General features: G+C 41.0%; 1 protein-coding gene across 2 annotated transcripts in view; it reads left to right on the forward strand.

Moving 5' to 3' along the window:
- peli1b (pellino E3 ubiquitin protein ligase 1b) overlaps positions 1–19,995 on the forward strand; it is a 43,540-nt gene extending 23,545 nt beyond the window's left edge. For both annotated transcript variants that reach the window (XM_015045647.1, XM_015045655.1), the window contains exons 2-7: positions 4,830–5,129; positions 10,856–10,985; positions 13,766–13,867; positions 14,684–14,881; positions 15,045–15,233; positions 18,687–19,995. In XM_015045647.1, the coding sequence (XP_014901133.1) occupies positions 5,047–5,129; positions 10,856–10,985; positions 13,766–13,867; positions 14,684–14,881; positions 15,045–15,233; positions 18,687–19,265 (1,281 nt within the window). In that variant the 5' untranslated portion in view covers positions 4,830–5,046 and the 3' untranslated portion in view covers positions 19,266–19,995. The remainder of the gene's footprint in view (positions 1–4,829; positions 5,130–10,855; positions 10,986–13,765; positions 13,868–14,683; positions 14,882–15,044; positions 15,234–18,686) is intronic.
- The last annotated feature ends 1,127 nt before the right edge of the window (positions 19,996–21,122 follow it).

Genomic DNA, 21,122 nt, shown 5'->3' on the forward strand with positions numbered 1-21,122 from the left:
CAGCCATAATTTTTTTATTGTAATTTCTCAGTAAACTTTTATCTTCAGTCTTGGTCCAGATGTGTGTTAGCTTTAGGAATCTCTTTTTACTTGGACATTGATCCGTGCTAGCTAATTTCTCTCTTAAGGTTTTACGTACTCATTTCGAGTCTTGTGGAATCTAAAAATAAAGACCGCCCAGAAATTCATTTTGCTTTTGTTAGCAATCTAAACATCTCCTCCGTTTGATTTATTTGGTCATTGTGTGTTTAAGAGTTGGACAGAGATGAACAAGAATAGATGTGGGGTATTTGACAGGGTGCAAATGCACCAGATTTAGTCAACAGGCTGTTTTTCATCCGCAGTCCCTGGAGCAGGAGAAACTGAGCACATCTTATTCTGAAATGTTCCAGAGATGTTCAGGACACAGTTATTTTTTTTCCTCCACATCTTCTAAAGATTACCTTTAGGAAATCAGCAGCGCACCAAATGTTCTGCTGAAGGCGTTGTTCCCCTGACCTTTACAGCGCTTTCCTCTCTCTTGTTAGTATTGTGCATACGTTCATTGACATTAAGCTCATCAGTGTAGCCTGCTGTTGCAGATTCTTTGCATTTCCCCCGCCCCTCCCAAAAAAATCTGTGGGCAGAAATGGCTGCAAAATGTAAAATGGTAGGGATATGTTTTTTTTTTTTCTTTTTTTATTGTTTCCTCAAAATTGACAACCCAAAGAAAAAAGCCCGTAATCCTTAACAAAACCATAGACTAAACTCTTGCTACAGGACTCTCAGCAGCCGGGTCTATTAATCTTTTCCCCTACACTGTCTGGATCCATACTCAAGCGATCAATTCCTGGCAAGTCCAGCTACTAGTTCTATTCATACCCCTACATACTTATGCACGCATGAGGCACAGTTCGCTATGTTTGTGTGGATCCTCTGATAACTTTGTTGGAGTTTTGTGGGATTAACCCGTTTTTCGCCAGGGAAGCAGTTCAGGTGTTTCCGCCCTCCCCCAACCATCTGCTGAAATCAAGCTTGTTAAGACGCTGCTGCTGCTGCTGCGGCTGTAGAAGAGCTGCTTACAATTTAAATGTGTGAAACAACGGCGTTATGTCCATGTTGCTACTAATTGTTTCACCTCCACCCTTGTTCTGAGAGGAGAACGGCTCATCGCTCCTTTGTCAAATGTGGGTTTTAAAAATAGATCAGAAGTGAAACGAGCGTTAAAACTCTTGTGTTACCGCTTCACAGGAGCTGCGGTGAGACTGGGAGACAGTTTGTGAAGGAGTGTACCTTCACATCTGCACTGATTTCAAAATAATGTTGAAATGTCACCGAATTGTCAACTATGACACACAGAGAGCAAGAGAGAAAAATGGCTTCCTTGAACCAATCCAGGTCGATTCAGTGTGTTTGAATAGCTCAATTCGTAATTTGAAAAACAGATACAATTTACATGCAGAAACATCAGTTCAATCCAGTCATTTATTAAACTGATTTAAATTAAACTACGTACATTAGGATTTTAGCGTGGTTATAATGTAGTGCAGTCAAAATCAGGTCAATATGGCAATAAAAAAAATTTGTCTAAGAAAGATTAATTAATCTTTCATATTTAGTAAGCATGCGGCGACAGTGGAAAGGAACAACTTCCTTTTTAACAGGAAGAGAAAATTTTGATCGGTTTGTCCAGCTACAAAACAGGTGGAGTTGGAATGAGAGGACAAAGTATGAATTCATTATTGGTATAAATTCGTACATTACTCAGTACTGGACCATCGTTTCTGGCTCGACACAAGGGCAGGAAAAATTAATCGCGATGACTCAATTATTGAAACGATCAACTAATTTAGTAATCGATTCCGGAAAACAAACACTGAATAGAAATGAATGAAACCTCTGTTAGAGCAACAATAATTTTCATATCTTTTGACATTAAAGCTAACCGCAGAACCAGACAAGCATGGAAACCATGTAACCGTAAGCTTTTGGCCCTTTTGTTAAAAACATAAAATCAAGAAATTACATTTAAGTTTCATTTCCACATCTCGTAATCTTCAGGTACTAAAGCGATATTGTTGAAATCCCATGTGGAGTGTTTTGTCTTCTTTCTGTCATAATAATGTTTCGTCGAGATCTTTATCCGCAGAACCTTCACCAAGACATCAGTAGGATTTTTACTAGCAAGGAAACTCAATGTGAAATGTTTGTATTTGTGTATAAAACGTCCTCTAACTTTATCCTCTAGCATTAGGAATCTTGAAGTGTAAAATATAGCATTAATTTAGCATCTCGCCGCTCTGGATCCTGTGATCGCACCTTTTCTGAATAAATCTCTGCAATACGTTCCCTCCTTCAGAGACATTTTAGCAGCACAAGATCAAGTGAAACTTTTCTCCTGAGATTGGTCAACCACACAACAGAGCAGTTGCTAATGTCAACATGATGTTGCTTCCTGTGTGAGTGTGGGAACGTTGCAGGTTCGCAGCACAAAGTGCTGACTTTCTGAAAGTGAACTGCTGAACACTTTCTAAATGTTCCCTTTAAACCAGTGCTTTGTTTTTTTTTTTTTTTTTTTTTTTGTGGGGTTTTGTGGTGCATATATTAGCAACCAGTGTGTTACACGCACACTTTCTCTAATTTTTTCTTATTCTAAAACAACAACAACAAAAAATTGAAGGCAAGTCAATTGATGCTATTTTGTGGCTTTTTCTGCTCAGTTTAGGTTTTTCAGACTTGCTGGACAGTTCGGCAAAGAATGTGCATGTTTGATTTTTTTATGCCTTTTGTGGGATTAGTGAATAATAATGATTTTAAAAAACTATTTACACAGCCACTGTAAATAACGAAGCAAGTGGGAAAATAAATTTGGGAGCTGAAAAACATCAACGTCGGCACAAATTTGGAGCTACAACAACAAACGAATTGGTTAAAGTCACAAATTTTGGTTCGTAGCTTGAAAATACCACAGTTTGTAAAATTAATGTTGCTTTGATTCCTGAGAATTTGGCAAAAGCTGTTTTTGTTTAGAAAAATAATTGTTTTAAATACAAACAAATCTAAGCTAATATGAACATAGCAGATTACCTTGGCATTAAGAAAAGACACTGATGCGACTGCTGGGTTTTATTTTTTCCATGAAATGTAACAAGTATCCCAAATTATTCTGGATCGAATAACCTCAATACGCTTCATAATATTTATTTCATACAATTCCATTTGTACACATTTTAAAAGTATTAGATAATCCAGTGACAATCATTAGCATTCAATATAGTGTATGAAAACCTTGGACACAAAAATTCATTTTTGCAATTTTAAATAATAAATCAGCTTCTTTGGAGGAATATGTTGCACAATACATATTTTATAACCTACATTTACTGTTTGTAACTTTTATTTATTATGAATTATTTAGCAGTATCTGAATGCATGTATTGGCTAGAAAAGTCTACTTTTCTATATTCTTTGAAGTTCAAAATAACGATTTCAAAAAAATTATTGAATTTGATTGAGCTGGACTGGAACTGGAACTGTGCTCGTCGATGCAGAAAACAGTTTTTCTACCTTCAGACAGTAATGTTTAAAATAGCATGTGTCTGGGCAGGACGACAGCTGGTGCTGATAAAACCTTAGTGCATGTTGGGTACACCTAATGGTTCCCACTGAAAAGCACAATTTATTGTGGTTTGTAGTGCATGTAAAGCACTTAAATAATTAGTCCTTCCAGAACGATCTGGACTTCAGATGTTGGATGCATTTAAATTCTTGAACACCTCCCACTCTTCATCGCTCTTCCTGCTCCTGCCCATCCTCACTCGTCAAAAAAATAAATAAAAACACTTTACGTCCCACACCGTGTGCATTTGCGGTGGTGGAAACTCCCAGCAGATGGGCACTCTGGGAATCGTAGGAGAAATGCACCGCTTCGCCCGGCGCAGGCTGCCTGGAAGTGAAGTCATGATGTAAAATAAATTGTACGACAAATCCGTCTCTCTGTTTCGCCGTCTAGTGAGTGGTGGGGAGAAAAAAAAGAGGTGCTACAAAAAGGTCACAAGTTAGACTCAAACTTGCGTCGATATGCTTCAGAAAGCCGCCGCAGGAAGTCCAATGCATTCTGTTTCTCATGCCCTCGTATCTCCTTTCTGTGATTTCCTGTGTACAGAAAGTCGTACACAGATGCTTACTTCAGAGGACAACTCAAAAACAGCATCTATAGCTAGCAGTAGTTCTTAAATAAAAAACTTTCAGTCATTTTTCTAACTCAGAGGGTCAAAAAGGTTTTGTAGGTACGATTTTCTTCGGTGGAATGTGTTAAATATTTTGTACATATGAGGGCTGCGACATATATCAACATATTGTCAAAAACTGCAGTAAATCTTTGCTAATTGTTTAAGTGTGGTGTTGCGTTGGCAGGTTGGCCCAAAAATCTAATTCTGCCCAGGGCCTCATTCAACCTGGGACTGGCCCTGCAAGTTTTATTAAATCTGCAAAACCTTGTTTTAACATTGTAATGGAGTAGTAGCAGCCAGTTAAAAACACTTAATTAATTTAATTAGTGATGAAATATAAAACAATGTATTTTTACATGAAATATTATGCCATAATTATTTGCAGATAAATGGTGCAACACACAAAGCAGCTACATAATGAACATGTGTAGAGCCAATAAATCCATTTTCTGTAGAGTAAAAATCTGAAATCTGATTTTTTTTTTTAAGGCTGGTGAAATTGCTAATGCAAAATTTGTAATATTTGTAATCCAAATGTGTGTGTTTCTTCCTTTGGTGTCAGTGTAAATAAAACGAGCAGAGCTTTATTTTGTGCGTCTCCTCTGTCTCTTCCTGCAGGGCAGGACAGGTGGCACTGCAACGCACGAACACATGGAGCATGAGAGGCTGGAGCTGAGGATCAGCTGACCCCTCTCCCCTTCTCCATCTCCTCCTCACCCCTCCTCTTGCTCCGCTCGATCGACGTCACCTTCTTTTCCTCCTCACCCCGTCCCGCCTCACCCTGTTGGATCCCGTCCGACCTCTCCCCCCTGCAAGCCTCAGTCAGCAGGGCCCGATGTATTCCCCGGAGCAGGAAAACATCTCCACCACCTCGTCCACCAAAGTGCCAGTGAAGTACGGGGAGCTCATTGTGCTGGGGTAGGCGAAAACTAATGAAAAAGTTTCACACGCTGATTCTGTTACAGTCATTTCAATCAGGAGGTGTGAAAATGTAAAGAACCCAACCTGATGTTGGAGAAAACATGAATTTCTGTTTGTTATAATTCTGTTCATATGGGGAATATTTCAATCCTACAACACATAAATGTTTGTATATATGTTTCCATGCTGTTTATTTATTTATTTATTTATTTTTTTTGGGGGGGGGGGGGTAAGCATGATTTTTCTAAAGCTACAAGCCCTTTTAGTGCTTTATTTCTGTTACTGAGGCACAGGAGGAAAGAAGGAGGCCAGATTTGGGACATGCGTTTCAAAAACACAAAATCTTACCAAGTATTTTTGGTCTAATTTCTAGTCCAAGTACACTTGAAATGAGGCAAAATTAACTTACAAGTAACTTTTCAGCGAGATATAGGATCTTGTTTTTAAAAAAGTATTATTATTAATAAGGGAAATAATTTGCCAGTGGAACAAGACATTTTAACTTTTAATACTGAAAAACTGTCTTCTCCTATTGGCAGATTATTTTTTCTTATTTAGTACCTTTTCATCAATTAAGGAATTACTGATTTAAAACTGGCTCTAGTATCTTGCTGTAAAGTTACTTGTAAGTTAGTTTTGTCTTTGAGACTGCTCCAAATGCTCCTCTATAGTGCAGGGCATTCTGGGTAATGCAGTGCACCACAAAAACAACAAAACAAGCGTGCAAGTTTTGTCTCTTGGTTTTTGCGTAGTTTCTGTCAGTGTTTCGTTGTACAGCGCCCCCACAGGCGAGGAGGGGGAACAAGTTTGGAGTGTTTGACTTAGTGTAGTGTGAAAGCGAACTGCAGCAGCTGAAAACGTAACAAATTTTGCACTACTATTACTCCGAGTGTTGCAAACTAATAGGAATGAAAACAACCATAGAGGATGATATTAAAGGTAAAGAGAAATGATTCTAGCAACCAGATTTCGAATAAAAACCTAACCAGTATCTATAAGAAACATGTTTTTTTATTGGTTTTGGTTTGTTAGCACAGAGTTACCCTATTTGCCTGTAGCAATGGTGGAAAATTAAAGCAGCAAACAAACGACTGGAAGTGGGAATGTTGGCTTTATTTATGTTTCTTCACTTTGATAATCTGCCTGAATTACCCCGATAGAGACTCAGTCTTAACAATTAGACATGCCTTTGCATTGTTCCTTTGTTTACTCTGTAGCACAAGGACAGCTCAGACTCAGTGACAGAACAATGGAGAGGGGGGAACATAACTTCAGTACCATTTAGGCGTGTTCAGTGTTGGGAACGTCTGGATATGTTCATATTTTCCACCAGTTAGCAGAATTAGATTCTTTAGCATTGGATGGTTATCAAGGAATCAAACTGGAACCTGTTTCCACAGTGGAGCACACACACACACACACACACACACACACACACACACACACACACACACACACACTTGAGATATTTCTGTCCTGCTCCAGAACAGAACAGTTATTTTTGCAGAAGGAAACGAATCCCGTCGCCAGATGAGATAACATTTGGCCGACCGCAGCGTCAGATCTGATCTGAACATTTCATTTTGTCAGATATTTATTTTTCTTAATCAAGCTGGGAGGTGGGGGGCAACAACATAAAAACTCCACTCCACTCCACCCTGCTTCTTCAGCTTACCCAAAACTGAGCGGGACGGACTTCCACAATCTGTAATGCCCACAAAGATATTCCAACCATCCTCCCTGTACGCCACGGATCAGCACCAGGAGGTCCTCCCTCCCTCCCTACCGTCTCACACAGCCGAGTCATGGTGTGTTGTTCTGGGCTGTGCTGGAGCAGCATTGTCAGGGAGAGCTGACCGTGGAAATTTTCCCCAGTGGAAAAAACACATTAAGCAGCGCACATAGTTCCATGCCTTTACAAGGGAGAACCCCAGTTTTCCGTTTGCTGTGCTTTTTCCGCCCATAGTTTTTAATTCTAGGTCAGGCCAACTGGTTTTTGTTTTTTGTTTTTTTTTTTCTTCTGAAAAAAGGTTGAGATGGGCACTTTTTTTTATATGCCCTGCAACAGGAGACATCACACTCCTCAGCTGAAAGTAAAGCTGCTCTTTAAAACTTTAAACGGTTCAATCATAGGAGTCGAACCCTTAACCCTGACCTTTATTCGCTGACCTACTGCAGGGAAATGGCTCCATTACTGTGCTGAACAGGACCGGTTGCTCCATTAACCCATCCCATCTGCAACATAAACCCTCTCTGGGTAATGGAAACTGACATGGAGGACAGAATTGTAAAAGGTGCACAGATATTTGTTGCTGTAAACATTTCAAATTAGCACTGGAGTTCCCATGAAGCCTGCCGTGAAGCTAAAGTGACCCATTACTATACGACTTAGCAACCGAATGACATACATGATGCCAATAAATCCTTATAAAAGCCCGCTGATCTTGACTGGATAATAATTTGCTTAAGGTCTATTATCTCTGCTTTATTACATGTTGAATGGCAGAAAAATATGAAACTGATGGAGGTGGAAATTGTTGCATTAGCCACATTTCCAGCAATGCATGTTTTGTTTTGTTTTTTTGCCTCTAGTCATCAACAATCATAGCTAGTTTAGTAAAATCAAAAGACAAACTGGTACATAAATGTGCTTTTGTGACAAAATAATTTGCCGTTTAAGTGAAGCGTTTAACACTATTCAGTCACGTTGTTTGGAAGTCAAAAGATGACCTACTGTTTCAATCACCTCATCAACATATAGGAAGAAACCTGCTGCTCCGACGTGTTCTGGTACCTGCCCTCACTCTGGACCTGAGAGAAACATGATTTCATTCAGTTGTGTAATACATTTGCGTGTCGGTACACTTTAACTCGAATTGGACTTAAATTGAGTCCGATTCTTATGTAATCTGTTCGGCATAAATGTATCATGAGTCTTTTTTACCCACGGTGATGAGCTGACAGGCCAGTTCATTCAAATGTCTTTTTAATCATCTGAGTCAGATGAATCCTGCTTTGCATTCTGGGTTGCAGCCAAAACATATTTTAAGTTCCTCTGAAGAGCTACACACTTAAAGTATACATGTGGACAATTAGAAGCCTTTTGTGAAATTTGAACTTCTTCAAGTAATATTTTAGACAGAAACATGAACACGGAGCTTCAGAGTGACATCGTCGTTTTTTTCACTAAAGAAGTTGCTTGAATTGTCTCTAAAGAAGTTGCTTGATGTTGATTAGCCGACTTTGTGTCCTTCGTGTTTGAAGGAAAAAGACTTTCATAACATTATTGGTTACTCTTGGGTTGCAGACAAAGAGCGTCCTAACTCCATCTCGTTCTGTGTGAGCACAAACAGCCTGCAGGTTCACATTCACAGGCTTGCACTAATTTCTTGTTAACCTTTGGTCCCTCCACTTTCGGGAAAAGCTTGGATACATGTACACACGCAGCTCTGCTTCCCACAGGAGCCTGCCTTTGAACCGCCTGCAGCCCTCCGCGCTCTGCAAGAAGTCTGCCGTGGCCTCTCTATGGATACGGGCTAAACTTCCCCATGGTTACGCTTGTGCCATGACAACTCTTCCCAAACGTTGCTCTCTCTCACCATGGTTACACACAAATCCTCACGGTGTTGTTTGAGTTTTAGTGCCTGGGCTCTTGCGGAGGAAATGTTTAGCCCCGTAGGCTGGGCGTCCTCACAACATGCCAGAGCTACCTTTACTGGACCCGACGCCAAGGGTGTGTGGGTGGAGTTGAGTCGACGATCTGATTGGTCAAAGAGACATAGGACATGAGAGCATGAGAGCATTTTAACACATCCAAGTAGTACATTCAATGCCTGCTTAATACTTTTTGATTTTGCATATTTTTCCCAGACTACATCTCATAGAAAGTTTTTGGGAAGTCCACAGTTATTGGTTTTCTATTATTTAAATTTGTTTTTGGCTTACATTTGCGATTCATAATCTTTTTAGCTTCTGCCCCACAAAAAGAGTCCAAGCACTACAGATAAGTCTAAATGATCAAGTAGGATCGGACAAGAAAGCAATAACAATTCATATTGTTATAGACACGTGATTAGCAACAATACGTCTGAGAGGATATTCAATAATTTCACTGAACTCCAATTCAGAACTACACAGGATTCTGGGGAATGTAGGCAGAGAAAAAGACTGTAGCCGCCCAACCAGTTGACTAACTTGTGGTAGCAACAACCTGCTGAATATCTTGCGCAGCAGCTTTTTCATGTTTCTCCACCCTGTCACTGTAAGTTTTTTAAAATGAAAATAAAAAAATGGAGTGAAAACTGTGGATAAAACCAGAAAGGCCACATCACCAGTTTGACAGTATTTCATACATTTAAAACAAAAAACTAATCAATAATTAATGATATCAACCTATATGAAATGCTTATTTTGTTATATTCTGTCATATCATCCAGCCCTATGATCAAGTATAATAACACAAAGAACCTCAATTTATTACTTTTTTTTTTAAATTAATTTCTGGTTGATTGATTTAAGACCCACTTTGGGTCCTGACATCTTGGATTCCAACAGTACTACCGTACATACAGACAATCTATTTTAAGTTGCAAGTAAATAAGTTGGAAAAACTGTGTTTTGCCTGAAGCAGGTAGTGCTGTGTGTGTAAAAGATTTGATGAGTTACAAATTGTTAAAGGTGCAGGTGTTTAAAGTGTGTTTTACTGTAGCAGTCGGTAGGTTGGACATTCCCACTTTGAATATTTGAGATTACATTTGATGTTTGCCCTCTGGCACTTTCCTATTTCAGCAAGAAAATGATTCAGCAAGCTGAATCTCAGGTGTTAAGAAAAGACATAAAGGGCAAACTAAGTCAAATAAACCATAGATGCAAAGAGTAACATATGAAATCAGGAAGTAAATGAAAACTGATCATAATCTGCAGAACTAGAACTAAAGAAAGTAAATGAACAAACATGGAAGAAAACCGCTCAACAATTCCCATCAGTCCAAAAATAACTTGTTTGAAGTGAAAAGTCCTGATGCGTTTGTGTACTTTGAGTCTTCTCTCTGCAGTTCATCTGAAATGAGGGTCAAAATGAGGACAGAACCTCTTATTCTTCTGGATGTGTTAAACTACATGCAGCATCTTTTATAAAGCTCTGCTGCTTACGGGAACGTGAAGTTATATGCTGGTCAGAGCTGAAATTAAACATTTTTTTTTATTATTATTTTGGCAATAAAATATTCGGAAATTCAGAAACAGCCTGGAGTAGATGGTGACGAGGAATGGTTTCCGAAAGTTTTCATCCTGAAGCTAATAAATGATAAACTCTCCCTGACTTCAGAGTCGGGGTGTAGCTGAGGGCCAGAGACTCGGCTCTGTTTATTCTGCTTTCCTCAGACAAATACCAGCCCAAATTACTCTCTCTCTCTCTCTCTCTCTGTTTATTTTCTCAGCCTTCCTGATCTTGTGTTTGGAGGACTTTGTTGTGTGTAATGACATTCTGTACTTTAGTTTAAATGCATGCATGAAAACTATAAGCACCGGTTTGTGGATGGGTCTGCGAGTGCGGCAAAATGCCTCAAGCATTTTCCACTGTGACTGTTATTCCAGCGCATTATCCAGCTGCCTAGACAATAAACGCCCTGTTGTTTTGTGTGTTTACATTTGCGTTTATGCGTCTGTGCGTGGGTGTGCGTGCGTGTGTGTGTGTCTGTGTGTGTGTGTGTGTGTGTGTGTAGGTACAATGGTTCTCTGCCCAACGGGGACCGAGGTCGACGTAAAAGCCGCTTCGCACTTTACAAGAGGCCGAAGGCAAACGGGGTGAAGCCCAGCACAGTTCACGTCGCCTGCTCTCCACAGGCAGCCAAGGTGAAAACACACTCACACACACGCGCACACGCACTTGAACAACTGATGTAATCTATGTACTCCTCTTCAGCTGCTTCAAGCCTTTCTACATACGACTAAAAATAAGTATTGTGATACCGTTAAAGCCAAAGTTATGTATTCTGCTGACAGATTGAGATTTAAAATTATTTTCATTAAACTGAAATGTCTTTTATATATGTCTTGTTATAATCTCAGAGCAGCTTTCTGCATGTTTTCACTTGTATTTTGAGGATTTATCTCCAGACCTGAACAACTGATGGAAGGCCTCCTTGCCATCACCCTAATCTTTAGCTTTCTCCACAGATTCTCTATGAGTCTTAATGGGCCAATCCAGAATGTTAATATTACTCCCAGTCAGAAGAAATCTGTTGGTAAAATTAAAACATCAATTAAAACCTAAAACTTTCTGGTGTGTGAATAATGCATCAGATTTTTGTGGCTGGTTTCTGACGTCGGGTTTGTCAGGTTTTGATCTGCCAATGACAATTTAAAGAAACGTCTCATTAAGTACTGTAACATACAAAATAGTAGCTACTACAAAATATGGTTTTAGTATTTTAGAAAGTAGGCAAAATGACATTTTAAATTGTCTTTGCTGTCTTATATTAGCGGTTAGTGAGGCTAGCATTACGAAAGCAGCTGTCTCTCTTGCTAACACGTAGCTCTTATCTATGGTGCGTTCAGAGGTCAAAAGGTAATTTTGTAAATATCTAACTAATTGGTCACCAGTCAGGGTCAATCAAGTGGGTTTTTTGGTCCATCGCTAATGATTTTTATTCAGGGTTAGTATTTTTTTTAGATCTTTTTACTGATGTTTTCATCGTCACCTTATGTCTTTCATGTTTTTCTGTCAGTGGGTCCTGATTCCTTTTGGCTCCTTTTCTAAAGGAAAGAGATTTCAAAACTGGTTTGAATCTCTTTGGAAGCTTTTCTTTGGTCTTCAGCTGCTCCTTTGCTCTTTTTCTGTCCAGACACTGACCATGTCCATCCAGTCATGTAACTATCAGCCCAACCAACAGGTTCCTCCATCGTTGAAGCAATACCTTCTGAAGAGCTCTCTTGACCTGCCTCTTCCCAGCTCTCCTACAGGGAGAAACTCTGAGGTGTACCTAAGATAGCCGTTAGATATTTACCCATCTGCCCCAAAGCCTCTTGAGCGCCTTTCAACACTGGCTGAGCATCTAAGTCACTGTTTCCTGTCCAGGACACAAACGGATTGAGCTCACTTCTAAATGTGACAGTCCTCTCCTTGAATCGCCACCTTACCGTGGTGGAGGGGTTTGAGTGCCTCGATGACCCCAGAAGCTATGTTGTCCGGGGCAGTTTTTGCCCCTGGTAGGGTCTCCCATGGCAAACTGGTTCTGGGTGAGAGGTCAGACTAAGTGCGATTCAGTGGATTTTTTTCAGAAATACAAGATTGAGGGATTCGGTTACCTATATCTGAGCAAGACCCAGGAGACTGGCTTCTGGTTAGTGCCTGGTAAGGAACCGCCCAGCCTCCTACGGCATAAAAAAAGAAGAGTAGAATATTAACTGAGCTACATTTGTCGATAAAACCATTGGCAATTTGATTCCACAAATGGATGTCTAAATGTGATCTGGGAATCTTTTAACCATAAAAAGCTTCTAAAACTCAACAACTAAACAAGTGCTCTATTGATAGGAGACCATTGCCTTAGATAATAACTTGTTTTAACTGGCTGTTTGTTTCAAGAAGTTGACAAAGATGTAATTTGTTGTCAGTTCTATGATCTATATAGGAAATGCCAAAGATAACTGCTTGACAGAAGAAACGAGGTTAGGTTAATCCCAAATAAATAAATGCTGAAATAGTTTTTTTTCCCCAGTTTAATCTGCTGTAGATACAGTAGAAATATATCCTTGACATTTCTCCTTTTGTTTGCCATCTGTCCAATTTCTTTGTTCTTCAGCATCGACTTTCATTGCCAGGTGCTGAGTTTGAAATGTGTGGGCAGGAAAGTTCAAAGAAAAACTTTGGAAGACCTTCAGAAAGCCTGAACACCACTTTAAGAGGAAGAAAGAGTGGCTCCTCGGAGAGAGACAGCAGCTTAAAACTGTTTTTGCTTTAAGCTGCTCAAAAACACACAAAGTTCTCCAGGGCTGGACTCTCCACCACATGTTTGCTTTGTGAGTTTTAAAAGACGGGAACACAGAGAAGCTCACTGTGACGGCAAATACAGGCCGGTGGAAGGAGGAGGGCATTTTAACGTGGCGTTTAACTGGAACACGTTGAAGGTTTTATTAGGGAAATAAGTGAGCGGTTCAGTGGAAGGTAACGAAGCATTTTCCTGCAAAATCCTGGGAAGCACATCATCGGAAATCCTCCGAATCTGTTAAATGGTCAGAGAAAGGAAATAAATGAGGGACTGAGGGACATCTTTCAGGGGTTTTTTAAAAAAAAAAAAAATTATGGTTTAACATCTGTAAGCAGTGTGCCGACTGTGGACACACTTCTACACTCTCACTTCAGCAAAACTAAAGGTTTGTTGTGTGCAGTATCTCAAAGAATCTGGAAGAGTCGTTGACCTCTTTAGTTGTGTGGGTGGTCTAGGGTCTGCTCCAGTTCGTGACGGCACTTCTGACATCTGTTGTTCTCTGGAAACTGAGCTCTTTTTCTATCAAAACATGTTCAAGTCTTCTAATGAGTTATTGTGACAGCATCTGCAGTTATTCTTGTCTTCTTCTCTCCATTCTCTGCCTCTGTTGTCATCCATCATCCCTTCCTTGTGTCCCATCAGGCCATAAGCAACAAAGACCAGCACAGCATCTCTTACACTCTGTCCCGAGCCCAGACGGTGGTGGTGGAGTACACTCATGACAGCAATACTGATATGTTCCAGGTAAAACAGCCCAGATTTTATCACTGAGCCTGGAGTTTCACAGCCAGTTTACAAACTTTATGTTTTTTTCCTTTGTTTTTTTCCACCTCTCTGCTTCATTTACACGCAGCAGTTAATTGGGATCTATTTAACAAAGCTGGTTTGTGCAGAGGTTTTCACACACGGTGTTAAAGACTGAGATGAGATAACATTTACGTCATAAAGAACAGTGGAGTCTGAAAGCAAATGCGGCAAAGTTCAGTCAGACCTGTCCAGCTGGAGGTAGGACATGGTGGCCAAGCTAACTAGCCTTAGCATTCGCGACAGGCTCTGTTGTGGAGAGATAGTGTAGCCTAACAGAGAGCAAGGCTACTGCTCCTCCTCCTCCTTTTCCAGCTTTGTTGGAGCAAAAGGTGAGCATTTTTGATGTGAAACATGCAAAACATATTCAGACTTGGAGGGGGCGCGGTATAAAATATATTCACAGCATTTTCTAAAATTACCCTACTCTTTGCATGGGTAGCAATAACACTGTGGGAGTCTGTTGCCGTGTTATTTTGGTTCAGTGATGATGCAGGTCGCTGTCAGGGGCAACAAAGTGCCTGTTAGCACAGCACAAAGTCAATGTTATCCTGCTCTTAGAAATACAACAAAATCAAACAAAGTACATGCCTTTTTTTTTTTTTTGTACTTTCCTACACCAGCTCATTTTTACCTCTACAAACATTGTGGTTTTCTTACACTCTGCCTTTGTTATTCTCAGCTTCTCCAAAGCTATAGGAAAAGCTGAACACATTTGCCTCAAAGATGTACTCAGTTTTTTCTACCCGTCGCCAGATCGGCCGATCAACAGAGAGTCCGATAGACTTCGTGGTGACGGACACAGTGGCCGGCAGCCAGAGCAACTCGGACACTCAGTCGGTCCAGAGCACCATCTCCCGCTTCGCATGCCGCATCATGTGCCAGCGCACGCCGCCTTACACAGCTCGCATCTACGCCGCGGGCTTCGACTCCTCAAAGAACATATTCCTAGGGGTAAGCGCCGTCTCATCCCCACACGGAAGTCAGAAAAACACAACGCGACTCCTTACATAAAACATTTTTAGATCTTTATTTAAATAGCTCCTCCCTGGTGTGAAAATCTGGCGTTCCAGGCTGGATAACGAATGATTTTTTTTTACATCAATTTTCACAACAGGAGAAAGCTGCGAAGTGGAAGACATCCGACGGACAGATGGACGGGTTGACCACTAACGGCGTCCTGGTGATGCACCCTCGCAACGGCTTCATGCAGGACTCCAAACCGGGAGTATGGAGGGAGATCTCGGTCTGTGGGAACGTCTTCACCCTGCGAGAGACCCGCTCAGCGCAGCAGCGGGGCAAAATGGTGAGATCATTCATATAAACTTAGTGCGACCGTGATGGGAAGTATTTTTCTGTCTTTGGTCTCTTCGTGTTTCCGTTGTTAGAAAGTTTTCAACTTAAAACTGTTGCCTGCAGTGGTTTAAAAATATTGCTGTGAGAGATCTTAGAGGTAAACGACTAGCTCATCTGCAGAAAATTCAGATTAACCCAGAAAAGCCCTTACACTTTGCTTATCATACACTTATACCTGGCCGTGCCCCGTCAAACCTTTACGCCATCAGAAGGTTATCTGGATGCCATCTCCCAGGCAACAGTCTGCCAGATAAAACTGTGAGTAACACAATCTTGCAAGGGATCCTCCAGCTGTCTCTCGGCCAATCACAGCCGCTCATCTTCACAGCCATGACTCACTTATCTGACTACACTCAAGACGCCGGTGGTCTTAATTAGGTTGTTTCATTCCCTCCTCTACAATATCAACTTATTAATGTCTAGCTTGTGTCCCACCAGTTCTCAAATTAACAGCTCCCCCATCTCCAATTACATCCACCACTCCCTGTTTCACAGTTCACTTGTTCTCAGACTACAGGCACAACATCTCTGAAGGTTTTTTTGTAATTCTGAATGTTATTGATGGAAAAAAATATCTTTGTATTTTTATTTTATCTTCCATTGTCTGCATCACAAAAACATCACTGCATCATCTGCATAATGGAACTTTCATATCCGCTGTATCAGACAAATGCACAATAAAATGCTTTCCATTACAAATGTCTATATTTCGTCTATATTCCGCTAATGTAAATGTAATGTAAAAATGTAAAAAAAAAAAAAAAATTACAATTGGTGTTTCCAAATAAGTGCAATTAAAATCACATTTGAATAAGTTTGTTCACATGATAATGAAAAAATATTCCTCCTCCAACTACTTCCTGTCCTCTTCTTCTTTGTGGTTTGCACCAGTGGCAACATCCTGTTGTTGATCACGAGACTCAGGTGGTGCTAAAAAAACAAACAAACAATAAAACAACAACTTCAATACAGCCAAAAAAAAAACAACTCATCCTAGCCTCAAAACTTTTTATCCAAAATACTAGTTGGTTAATTGCTGTGTTCTCATTAAACGTGTTTATTTTCAAAATGTCAAATTGCGTCGGTGGAAACAGCTGGTAAATGATCTGCTTTAGTCTAATTTGATCAAATGTATGAGAATTAAATGGGGAAAAGCTCAGGTTTACATAGATCACACATCTGGGCATTTGGTCTCACTGAAGCAGTTTTTCAATCTGCCGTTGTTTTGATGTGGTTTGTAGGTGAACAAATTAAAAGGCGTGACCTTCTGTTCCATGAGTTGGGTCATTTTCAACAGTAGAAGCTTAAAAGTTTTTCTGTACAAACGCCTATGTGTTTGTAATGAAGACTCCACGCTCTTCCCTGGCCAATATGAGACACATAGTAACCTCAACACAAACACCTGGAAGTACTTCCTCGTCTTAGCTCTGTCTCCCTTCTTTTTTTTCCCACCTCCATTTTACGTTTTTGCACTCCTCGTGTACTCCGGTTATCTAAACATGGAATTTCCCGCTCCGTCTGATCTCATAAGTCCTGACTGAGTTGTCCCTCAACATTGAGTTCATCTAGACGTTTCCAGCAGCTGTCCACTTCATCATCCAGCAGCATGGACTTCAGCTTCCTCAGCTTCCCTCCAGCTGTCACTTTTCCTGCACCTCTGACAGGCCCACGTGTCTGTAGTCTTAGGGACGGCTTTGTTACACTGCCACCTGCTGCACTCACAGCGGTACTGCAGAAATAACAGATCTGACAGCTTTTTAAACCAAAGTTCACCAGCTTTTGATGATGAGAAACCAGATTTTCTTCTACAAGCTGAAAATGATATAAAATACTAATTATTTCTGATTTCTGTTTAAATCTGAATAAGAATGTATAGTTAAATAACAAATGAGGAAAAAATATATATTTTGAGGATTATCAAGCGATAATATCATAGCAAAGTCTATTTATTTCAGTAACTTAAGTCTAATTAAGAAAAACATTTATTTGGATTTATCACACATAGAGTAAATCAAGTGTTTAGATTTGGGTTTTCAGCTAGATTATAGCTGAAAAGCCAAAATTCAACTTCTCAGAATATTGGAATATTTTGTAAGGCCAAAAAACCGGAGGGGATATTTAGTCATGGCCTACATAATGATTGGACACACTGATGAATATATACATTTATATACAATAGGACACACCACAAAAACCTGGCTGTTCAGACTGAACTACCATTGTACACTTATGACAACAGACGAGATTTGGCGGACGAGATTTTATTTTGACTCAAAATAAAACACCATTAAAGTTGTGTTTGGTCTCCTTCAAAGAACCTAGTCCACGTAGGTCCGGGTACACAGACTTGTAGCAGGACTCAGTCACAAAGTGAGCAAGTGTAAATTCAGACAAATCCGGCCTTTGACGGATGCAGTCGCTGAATACCATAAATGTCCGGCAGATGTTGTCTGCGGACTTTCAGCGAACATTGGCTTGAGCGTTGGCTGGACGTTTGCTAGATATGATAATGTACACACTCCAAGTGTCCCCGCTTACTGTGCTTTGGTATGTGTCAAGCACACTAATGGAAAGTTGAGGCGAAGAGAAACATAACGATAGAAAATACAAGAGAACTGCATTTCTTGATAGCATTGGAAACCAAAGTCTGATCAAGTGTTTAAGGGATACTTAAGTTATGGACTGCAGTTCAAGTCGGATCCTCAAGACTGACCATATGCAGATGGACTACAACTGACTCATTTAATGCCACTCCAAAACCAGAGACTGTGTAAAAAAAAATTTCTTGGGGTAAGAAGAAAACAAAGAGTTGACTTTTACTCTGTAAGTCCTATTTTTAGACTTAAGTACATTTTGTTTGGCAATTGAGGTCCCAGAGGAGGAAGAATGGAGAGACATAGAGTCCCAGCTGCATGTAATCCAAGTGGAATATTTCGGGTCTTTAACAATTTGGGGAGGCATGTAAACTGCTGGTGTGGGTCTTTAAACTTAGTTACTGAAAAATATGAGCTAATCAAACATAACAGCAAATATGTTACTGGGACGCACATCAGACAATCATCATGTGTCAGTTGGCTCTATCTTTACCTTTCTGGAGGTCTGATGTTGTGTTTCAAGGTGAAGCAGGATAATCTCCATGTACAGGGCACAGAAACGGCGACGTTACTCCCTCTCCTTTCATTTCCTATGGAACTTGTGCAATGATGCGACATATGTTTATCGACCTCCAGCGACTGGCGAAATTCATGCATGTGAAATTTCAAGCTTGTACACGAAGATGAGGCAAGCAACACAGCTTAAGAAAATTGAAAAATGTTCAACTTCAGTTGCTGTAGTGTCCCTTGTGTTGGGTTCACCCCTGTGTGTCGAGCCCAGTATGACCTGCTGTCATGTTGTGTTCCAGGTGGAGACCGAGACCCAGGAGCTCGTTGACGGCTCGCTCATCGACCTCTGCGGCGCCACCCTGCTGTGGCGCACAGCTGAGGGCCTGTCCCGCACTCCCACCCTCAAACACCTGGAGGCGCTGCGGCAGGAGATCAACGCGGCCCGCCCTCAGTGCCCCGTGGGATTCAACACACTGGCCTTCCCCTCCATGCGCCGCAAGGACACGCCCGACGAGAAGCAGCCCTGGGTATACCTGCAGTGTGGCCACGTGCACGGCTACCACAACTGGGGGAACCACCGTGAGGAGAGGGAGGGCCGAGAGGGCCGGCTGCGGGAGTGCCCCATGTGCCGGGCGAAGGGCCCCTACGTGCCGCTGTGGCTGGGCTGCGAGGCGGGCTTCTATGTCGATGCCGCTCCGCCCACACACACCTTCAGCCCCTGCGGACACGTCTGCTCGGAGAAAACGGCAACCTTCTGGAGCCAGATCCCGCTCCCACACGGCACCCACACCTTCCACGCCGCCTGTCCCTTCTGCGCCCAGCAGCTGAGCGGTGAGCAGGGCTACATCAGACTCATCTTCCAGGGACCCCTCGACTAGCGGCGGGGGAAACTCCTCGGCATGCTTCAGAGGATCCAGATGGGACGAGAGTTCCCTACTGATTTTTTTCTCTCTGGACCTTTTGCCTCTGACTCCTTTTTAAGTGACCTTTGTATTGCTTTTTTCATGAATGACAAACAGATTTCTATATTTTCATGAAACCAGAGACACAAAAAAACAAAAACAAACAAAGAACACTGCTGGGTAAAACTTTGTGTCACGGGGAGAACTTTCAACAGTATTTATCTGACGTACTGACACGCCGTTAGTGGTTTTTATTCATGTATTTGTTGCAATACACGTGTACATCTCTCAGAGCCTATTTAAAGAAATGTGTTTATTTATGACCCAGGATGTTGCTTCAACCTTTATCCCTCATCCATAAGTAATTTTCTTTGAAAATCCAGCGTATTTGTTAAACACACATGAAGTTTTTGGAGTTCCAGGAGTTTCGTTCTGTGTATTCTCTCTCTCTCTTTCTCTCTCTCACTCTCTCTCTCTCACTCTCTCTCTTTGTCCATATTCACCTGTCGAAGCCATTCAATGTATTTATACACCTTGTGTCCTAGTGTTCGCTCTCATCGGTTACCTTCTCAGACGTTTCACTTGCAGAGCAATAGAAACCTCCTCAAGCATTAAACGGAGGCATGTTTTTCGATGCCTGCTCGGCCGCCGCCCTCCCTTTAACGAGTGACTTCGTCCCGATCACCTGTTAGCCATAAAAACAAAACGCAATTATGTAGCCGTGGACTCGCACTCTAAGCTGAACTGTTGTTTGTTCTTATTTTATTTTAAACATAGAGGAGCTCCCAGACAGGAACTCGTGGTACTGATGTTTAACAGATGTGGATAGCGTCTTAATTCAGTCTGCGTGGCTGCTGTGACGTTAGTGAAGGTCTGTGTCAGATACCAACCAGTATAGTCAGAAACCGCCAGGATCTCAAATTGCTTCTTGGTGCCTCCAAGAGTAACAGTGCCCCCTGCTGGTGGCTTTTCAAACACACACACACACACACACACACACACACACACACACACACACACACACACACACACACACACACACACACACACACACACACACCTAATATGGGGCTTGCCATTGTGATGAATCAAACTGAGGCAATTTAGAGTCATTTTCTCCTACATTTGGTTCAGAGATGCACCAATCAGACGTATGCTGGTTGATACCAAGTCTGATCTGCCTATTCCAGTTTTGACAAGCTGTATTTTTAGAAAAGAAAAAAAAAAGTACCACATATTGTTTAATTGTGGCCAACAGAAAATTACCAGATTGTTCCTACATATGTATTAAAGTGCAGTGTTTAGCGGATTGATTGTAAACTCAAAAAGTGCATCAAGTTCTTCTTTGTAGCTGATACATTTATAGACTAAAATGGCTTCTTAATTTTAAAACACTTGGAAAAAGAGGAAAAGTAATTTTTCTCTGTTTGAACTACTGACCATCGATCAGAGAAAAATCTTCCAATTCTGATCTCTGGCTAATTGATCGGCACATTTCTACTTTGATTGAATAATCATCACAGCACAAAGGATTTGACTCATCTGATTCGTGAGCCGCAGCTGCCACAGGTGGAGACGTGCGTTGATTTTTTTTCCCACAGGTCTTTGTGACAATTTGTGCTTTTCAGGCATCATCTTCGTGTGATTTTCTATGAGGCACAGATTATCAGGGCTGCCTGTTCTTTTCTTTTCACTGAAATGGTTCTCGTAAATGTTTAATGAGAACATCAATGCATTTTTATTTTTTTTTAGATCAAGACGATATGAGATACTCCACATATAATATGATTTAGTAAAAAAAAGCAAAAGTGTTATGGAATTTCCCCAAAATTT

Source organism: Poecilia latipinna, unplaced genomic scaffold (genome assembly GCF_001443285.1).
Source record: "Poecilia latipinna isolate Pla-1442-1.1 unplaced genomic scaffold, P_latipinna-1.0 Scaffold38, whole genome shotgun sequence".
In the NCBI taxonomy this organism is placed as follows: Eukaryota; Metazoa; Chordata; class Actinopteri; order Cyprinodontiformes; family Poeciliidae; genus Poecilia; species Poecilia latipinna.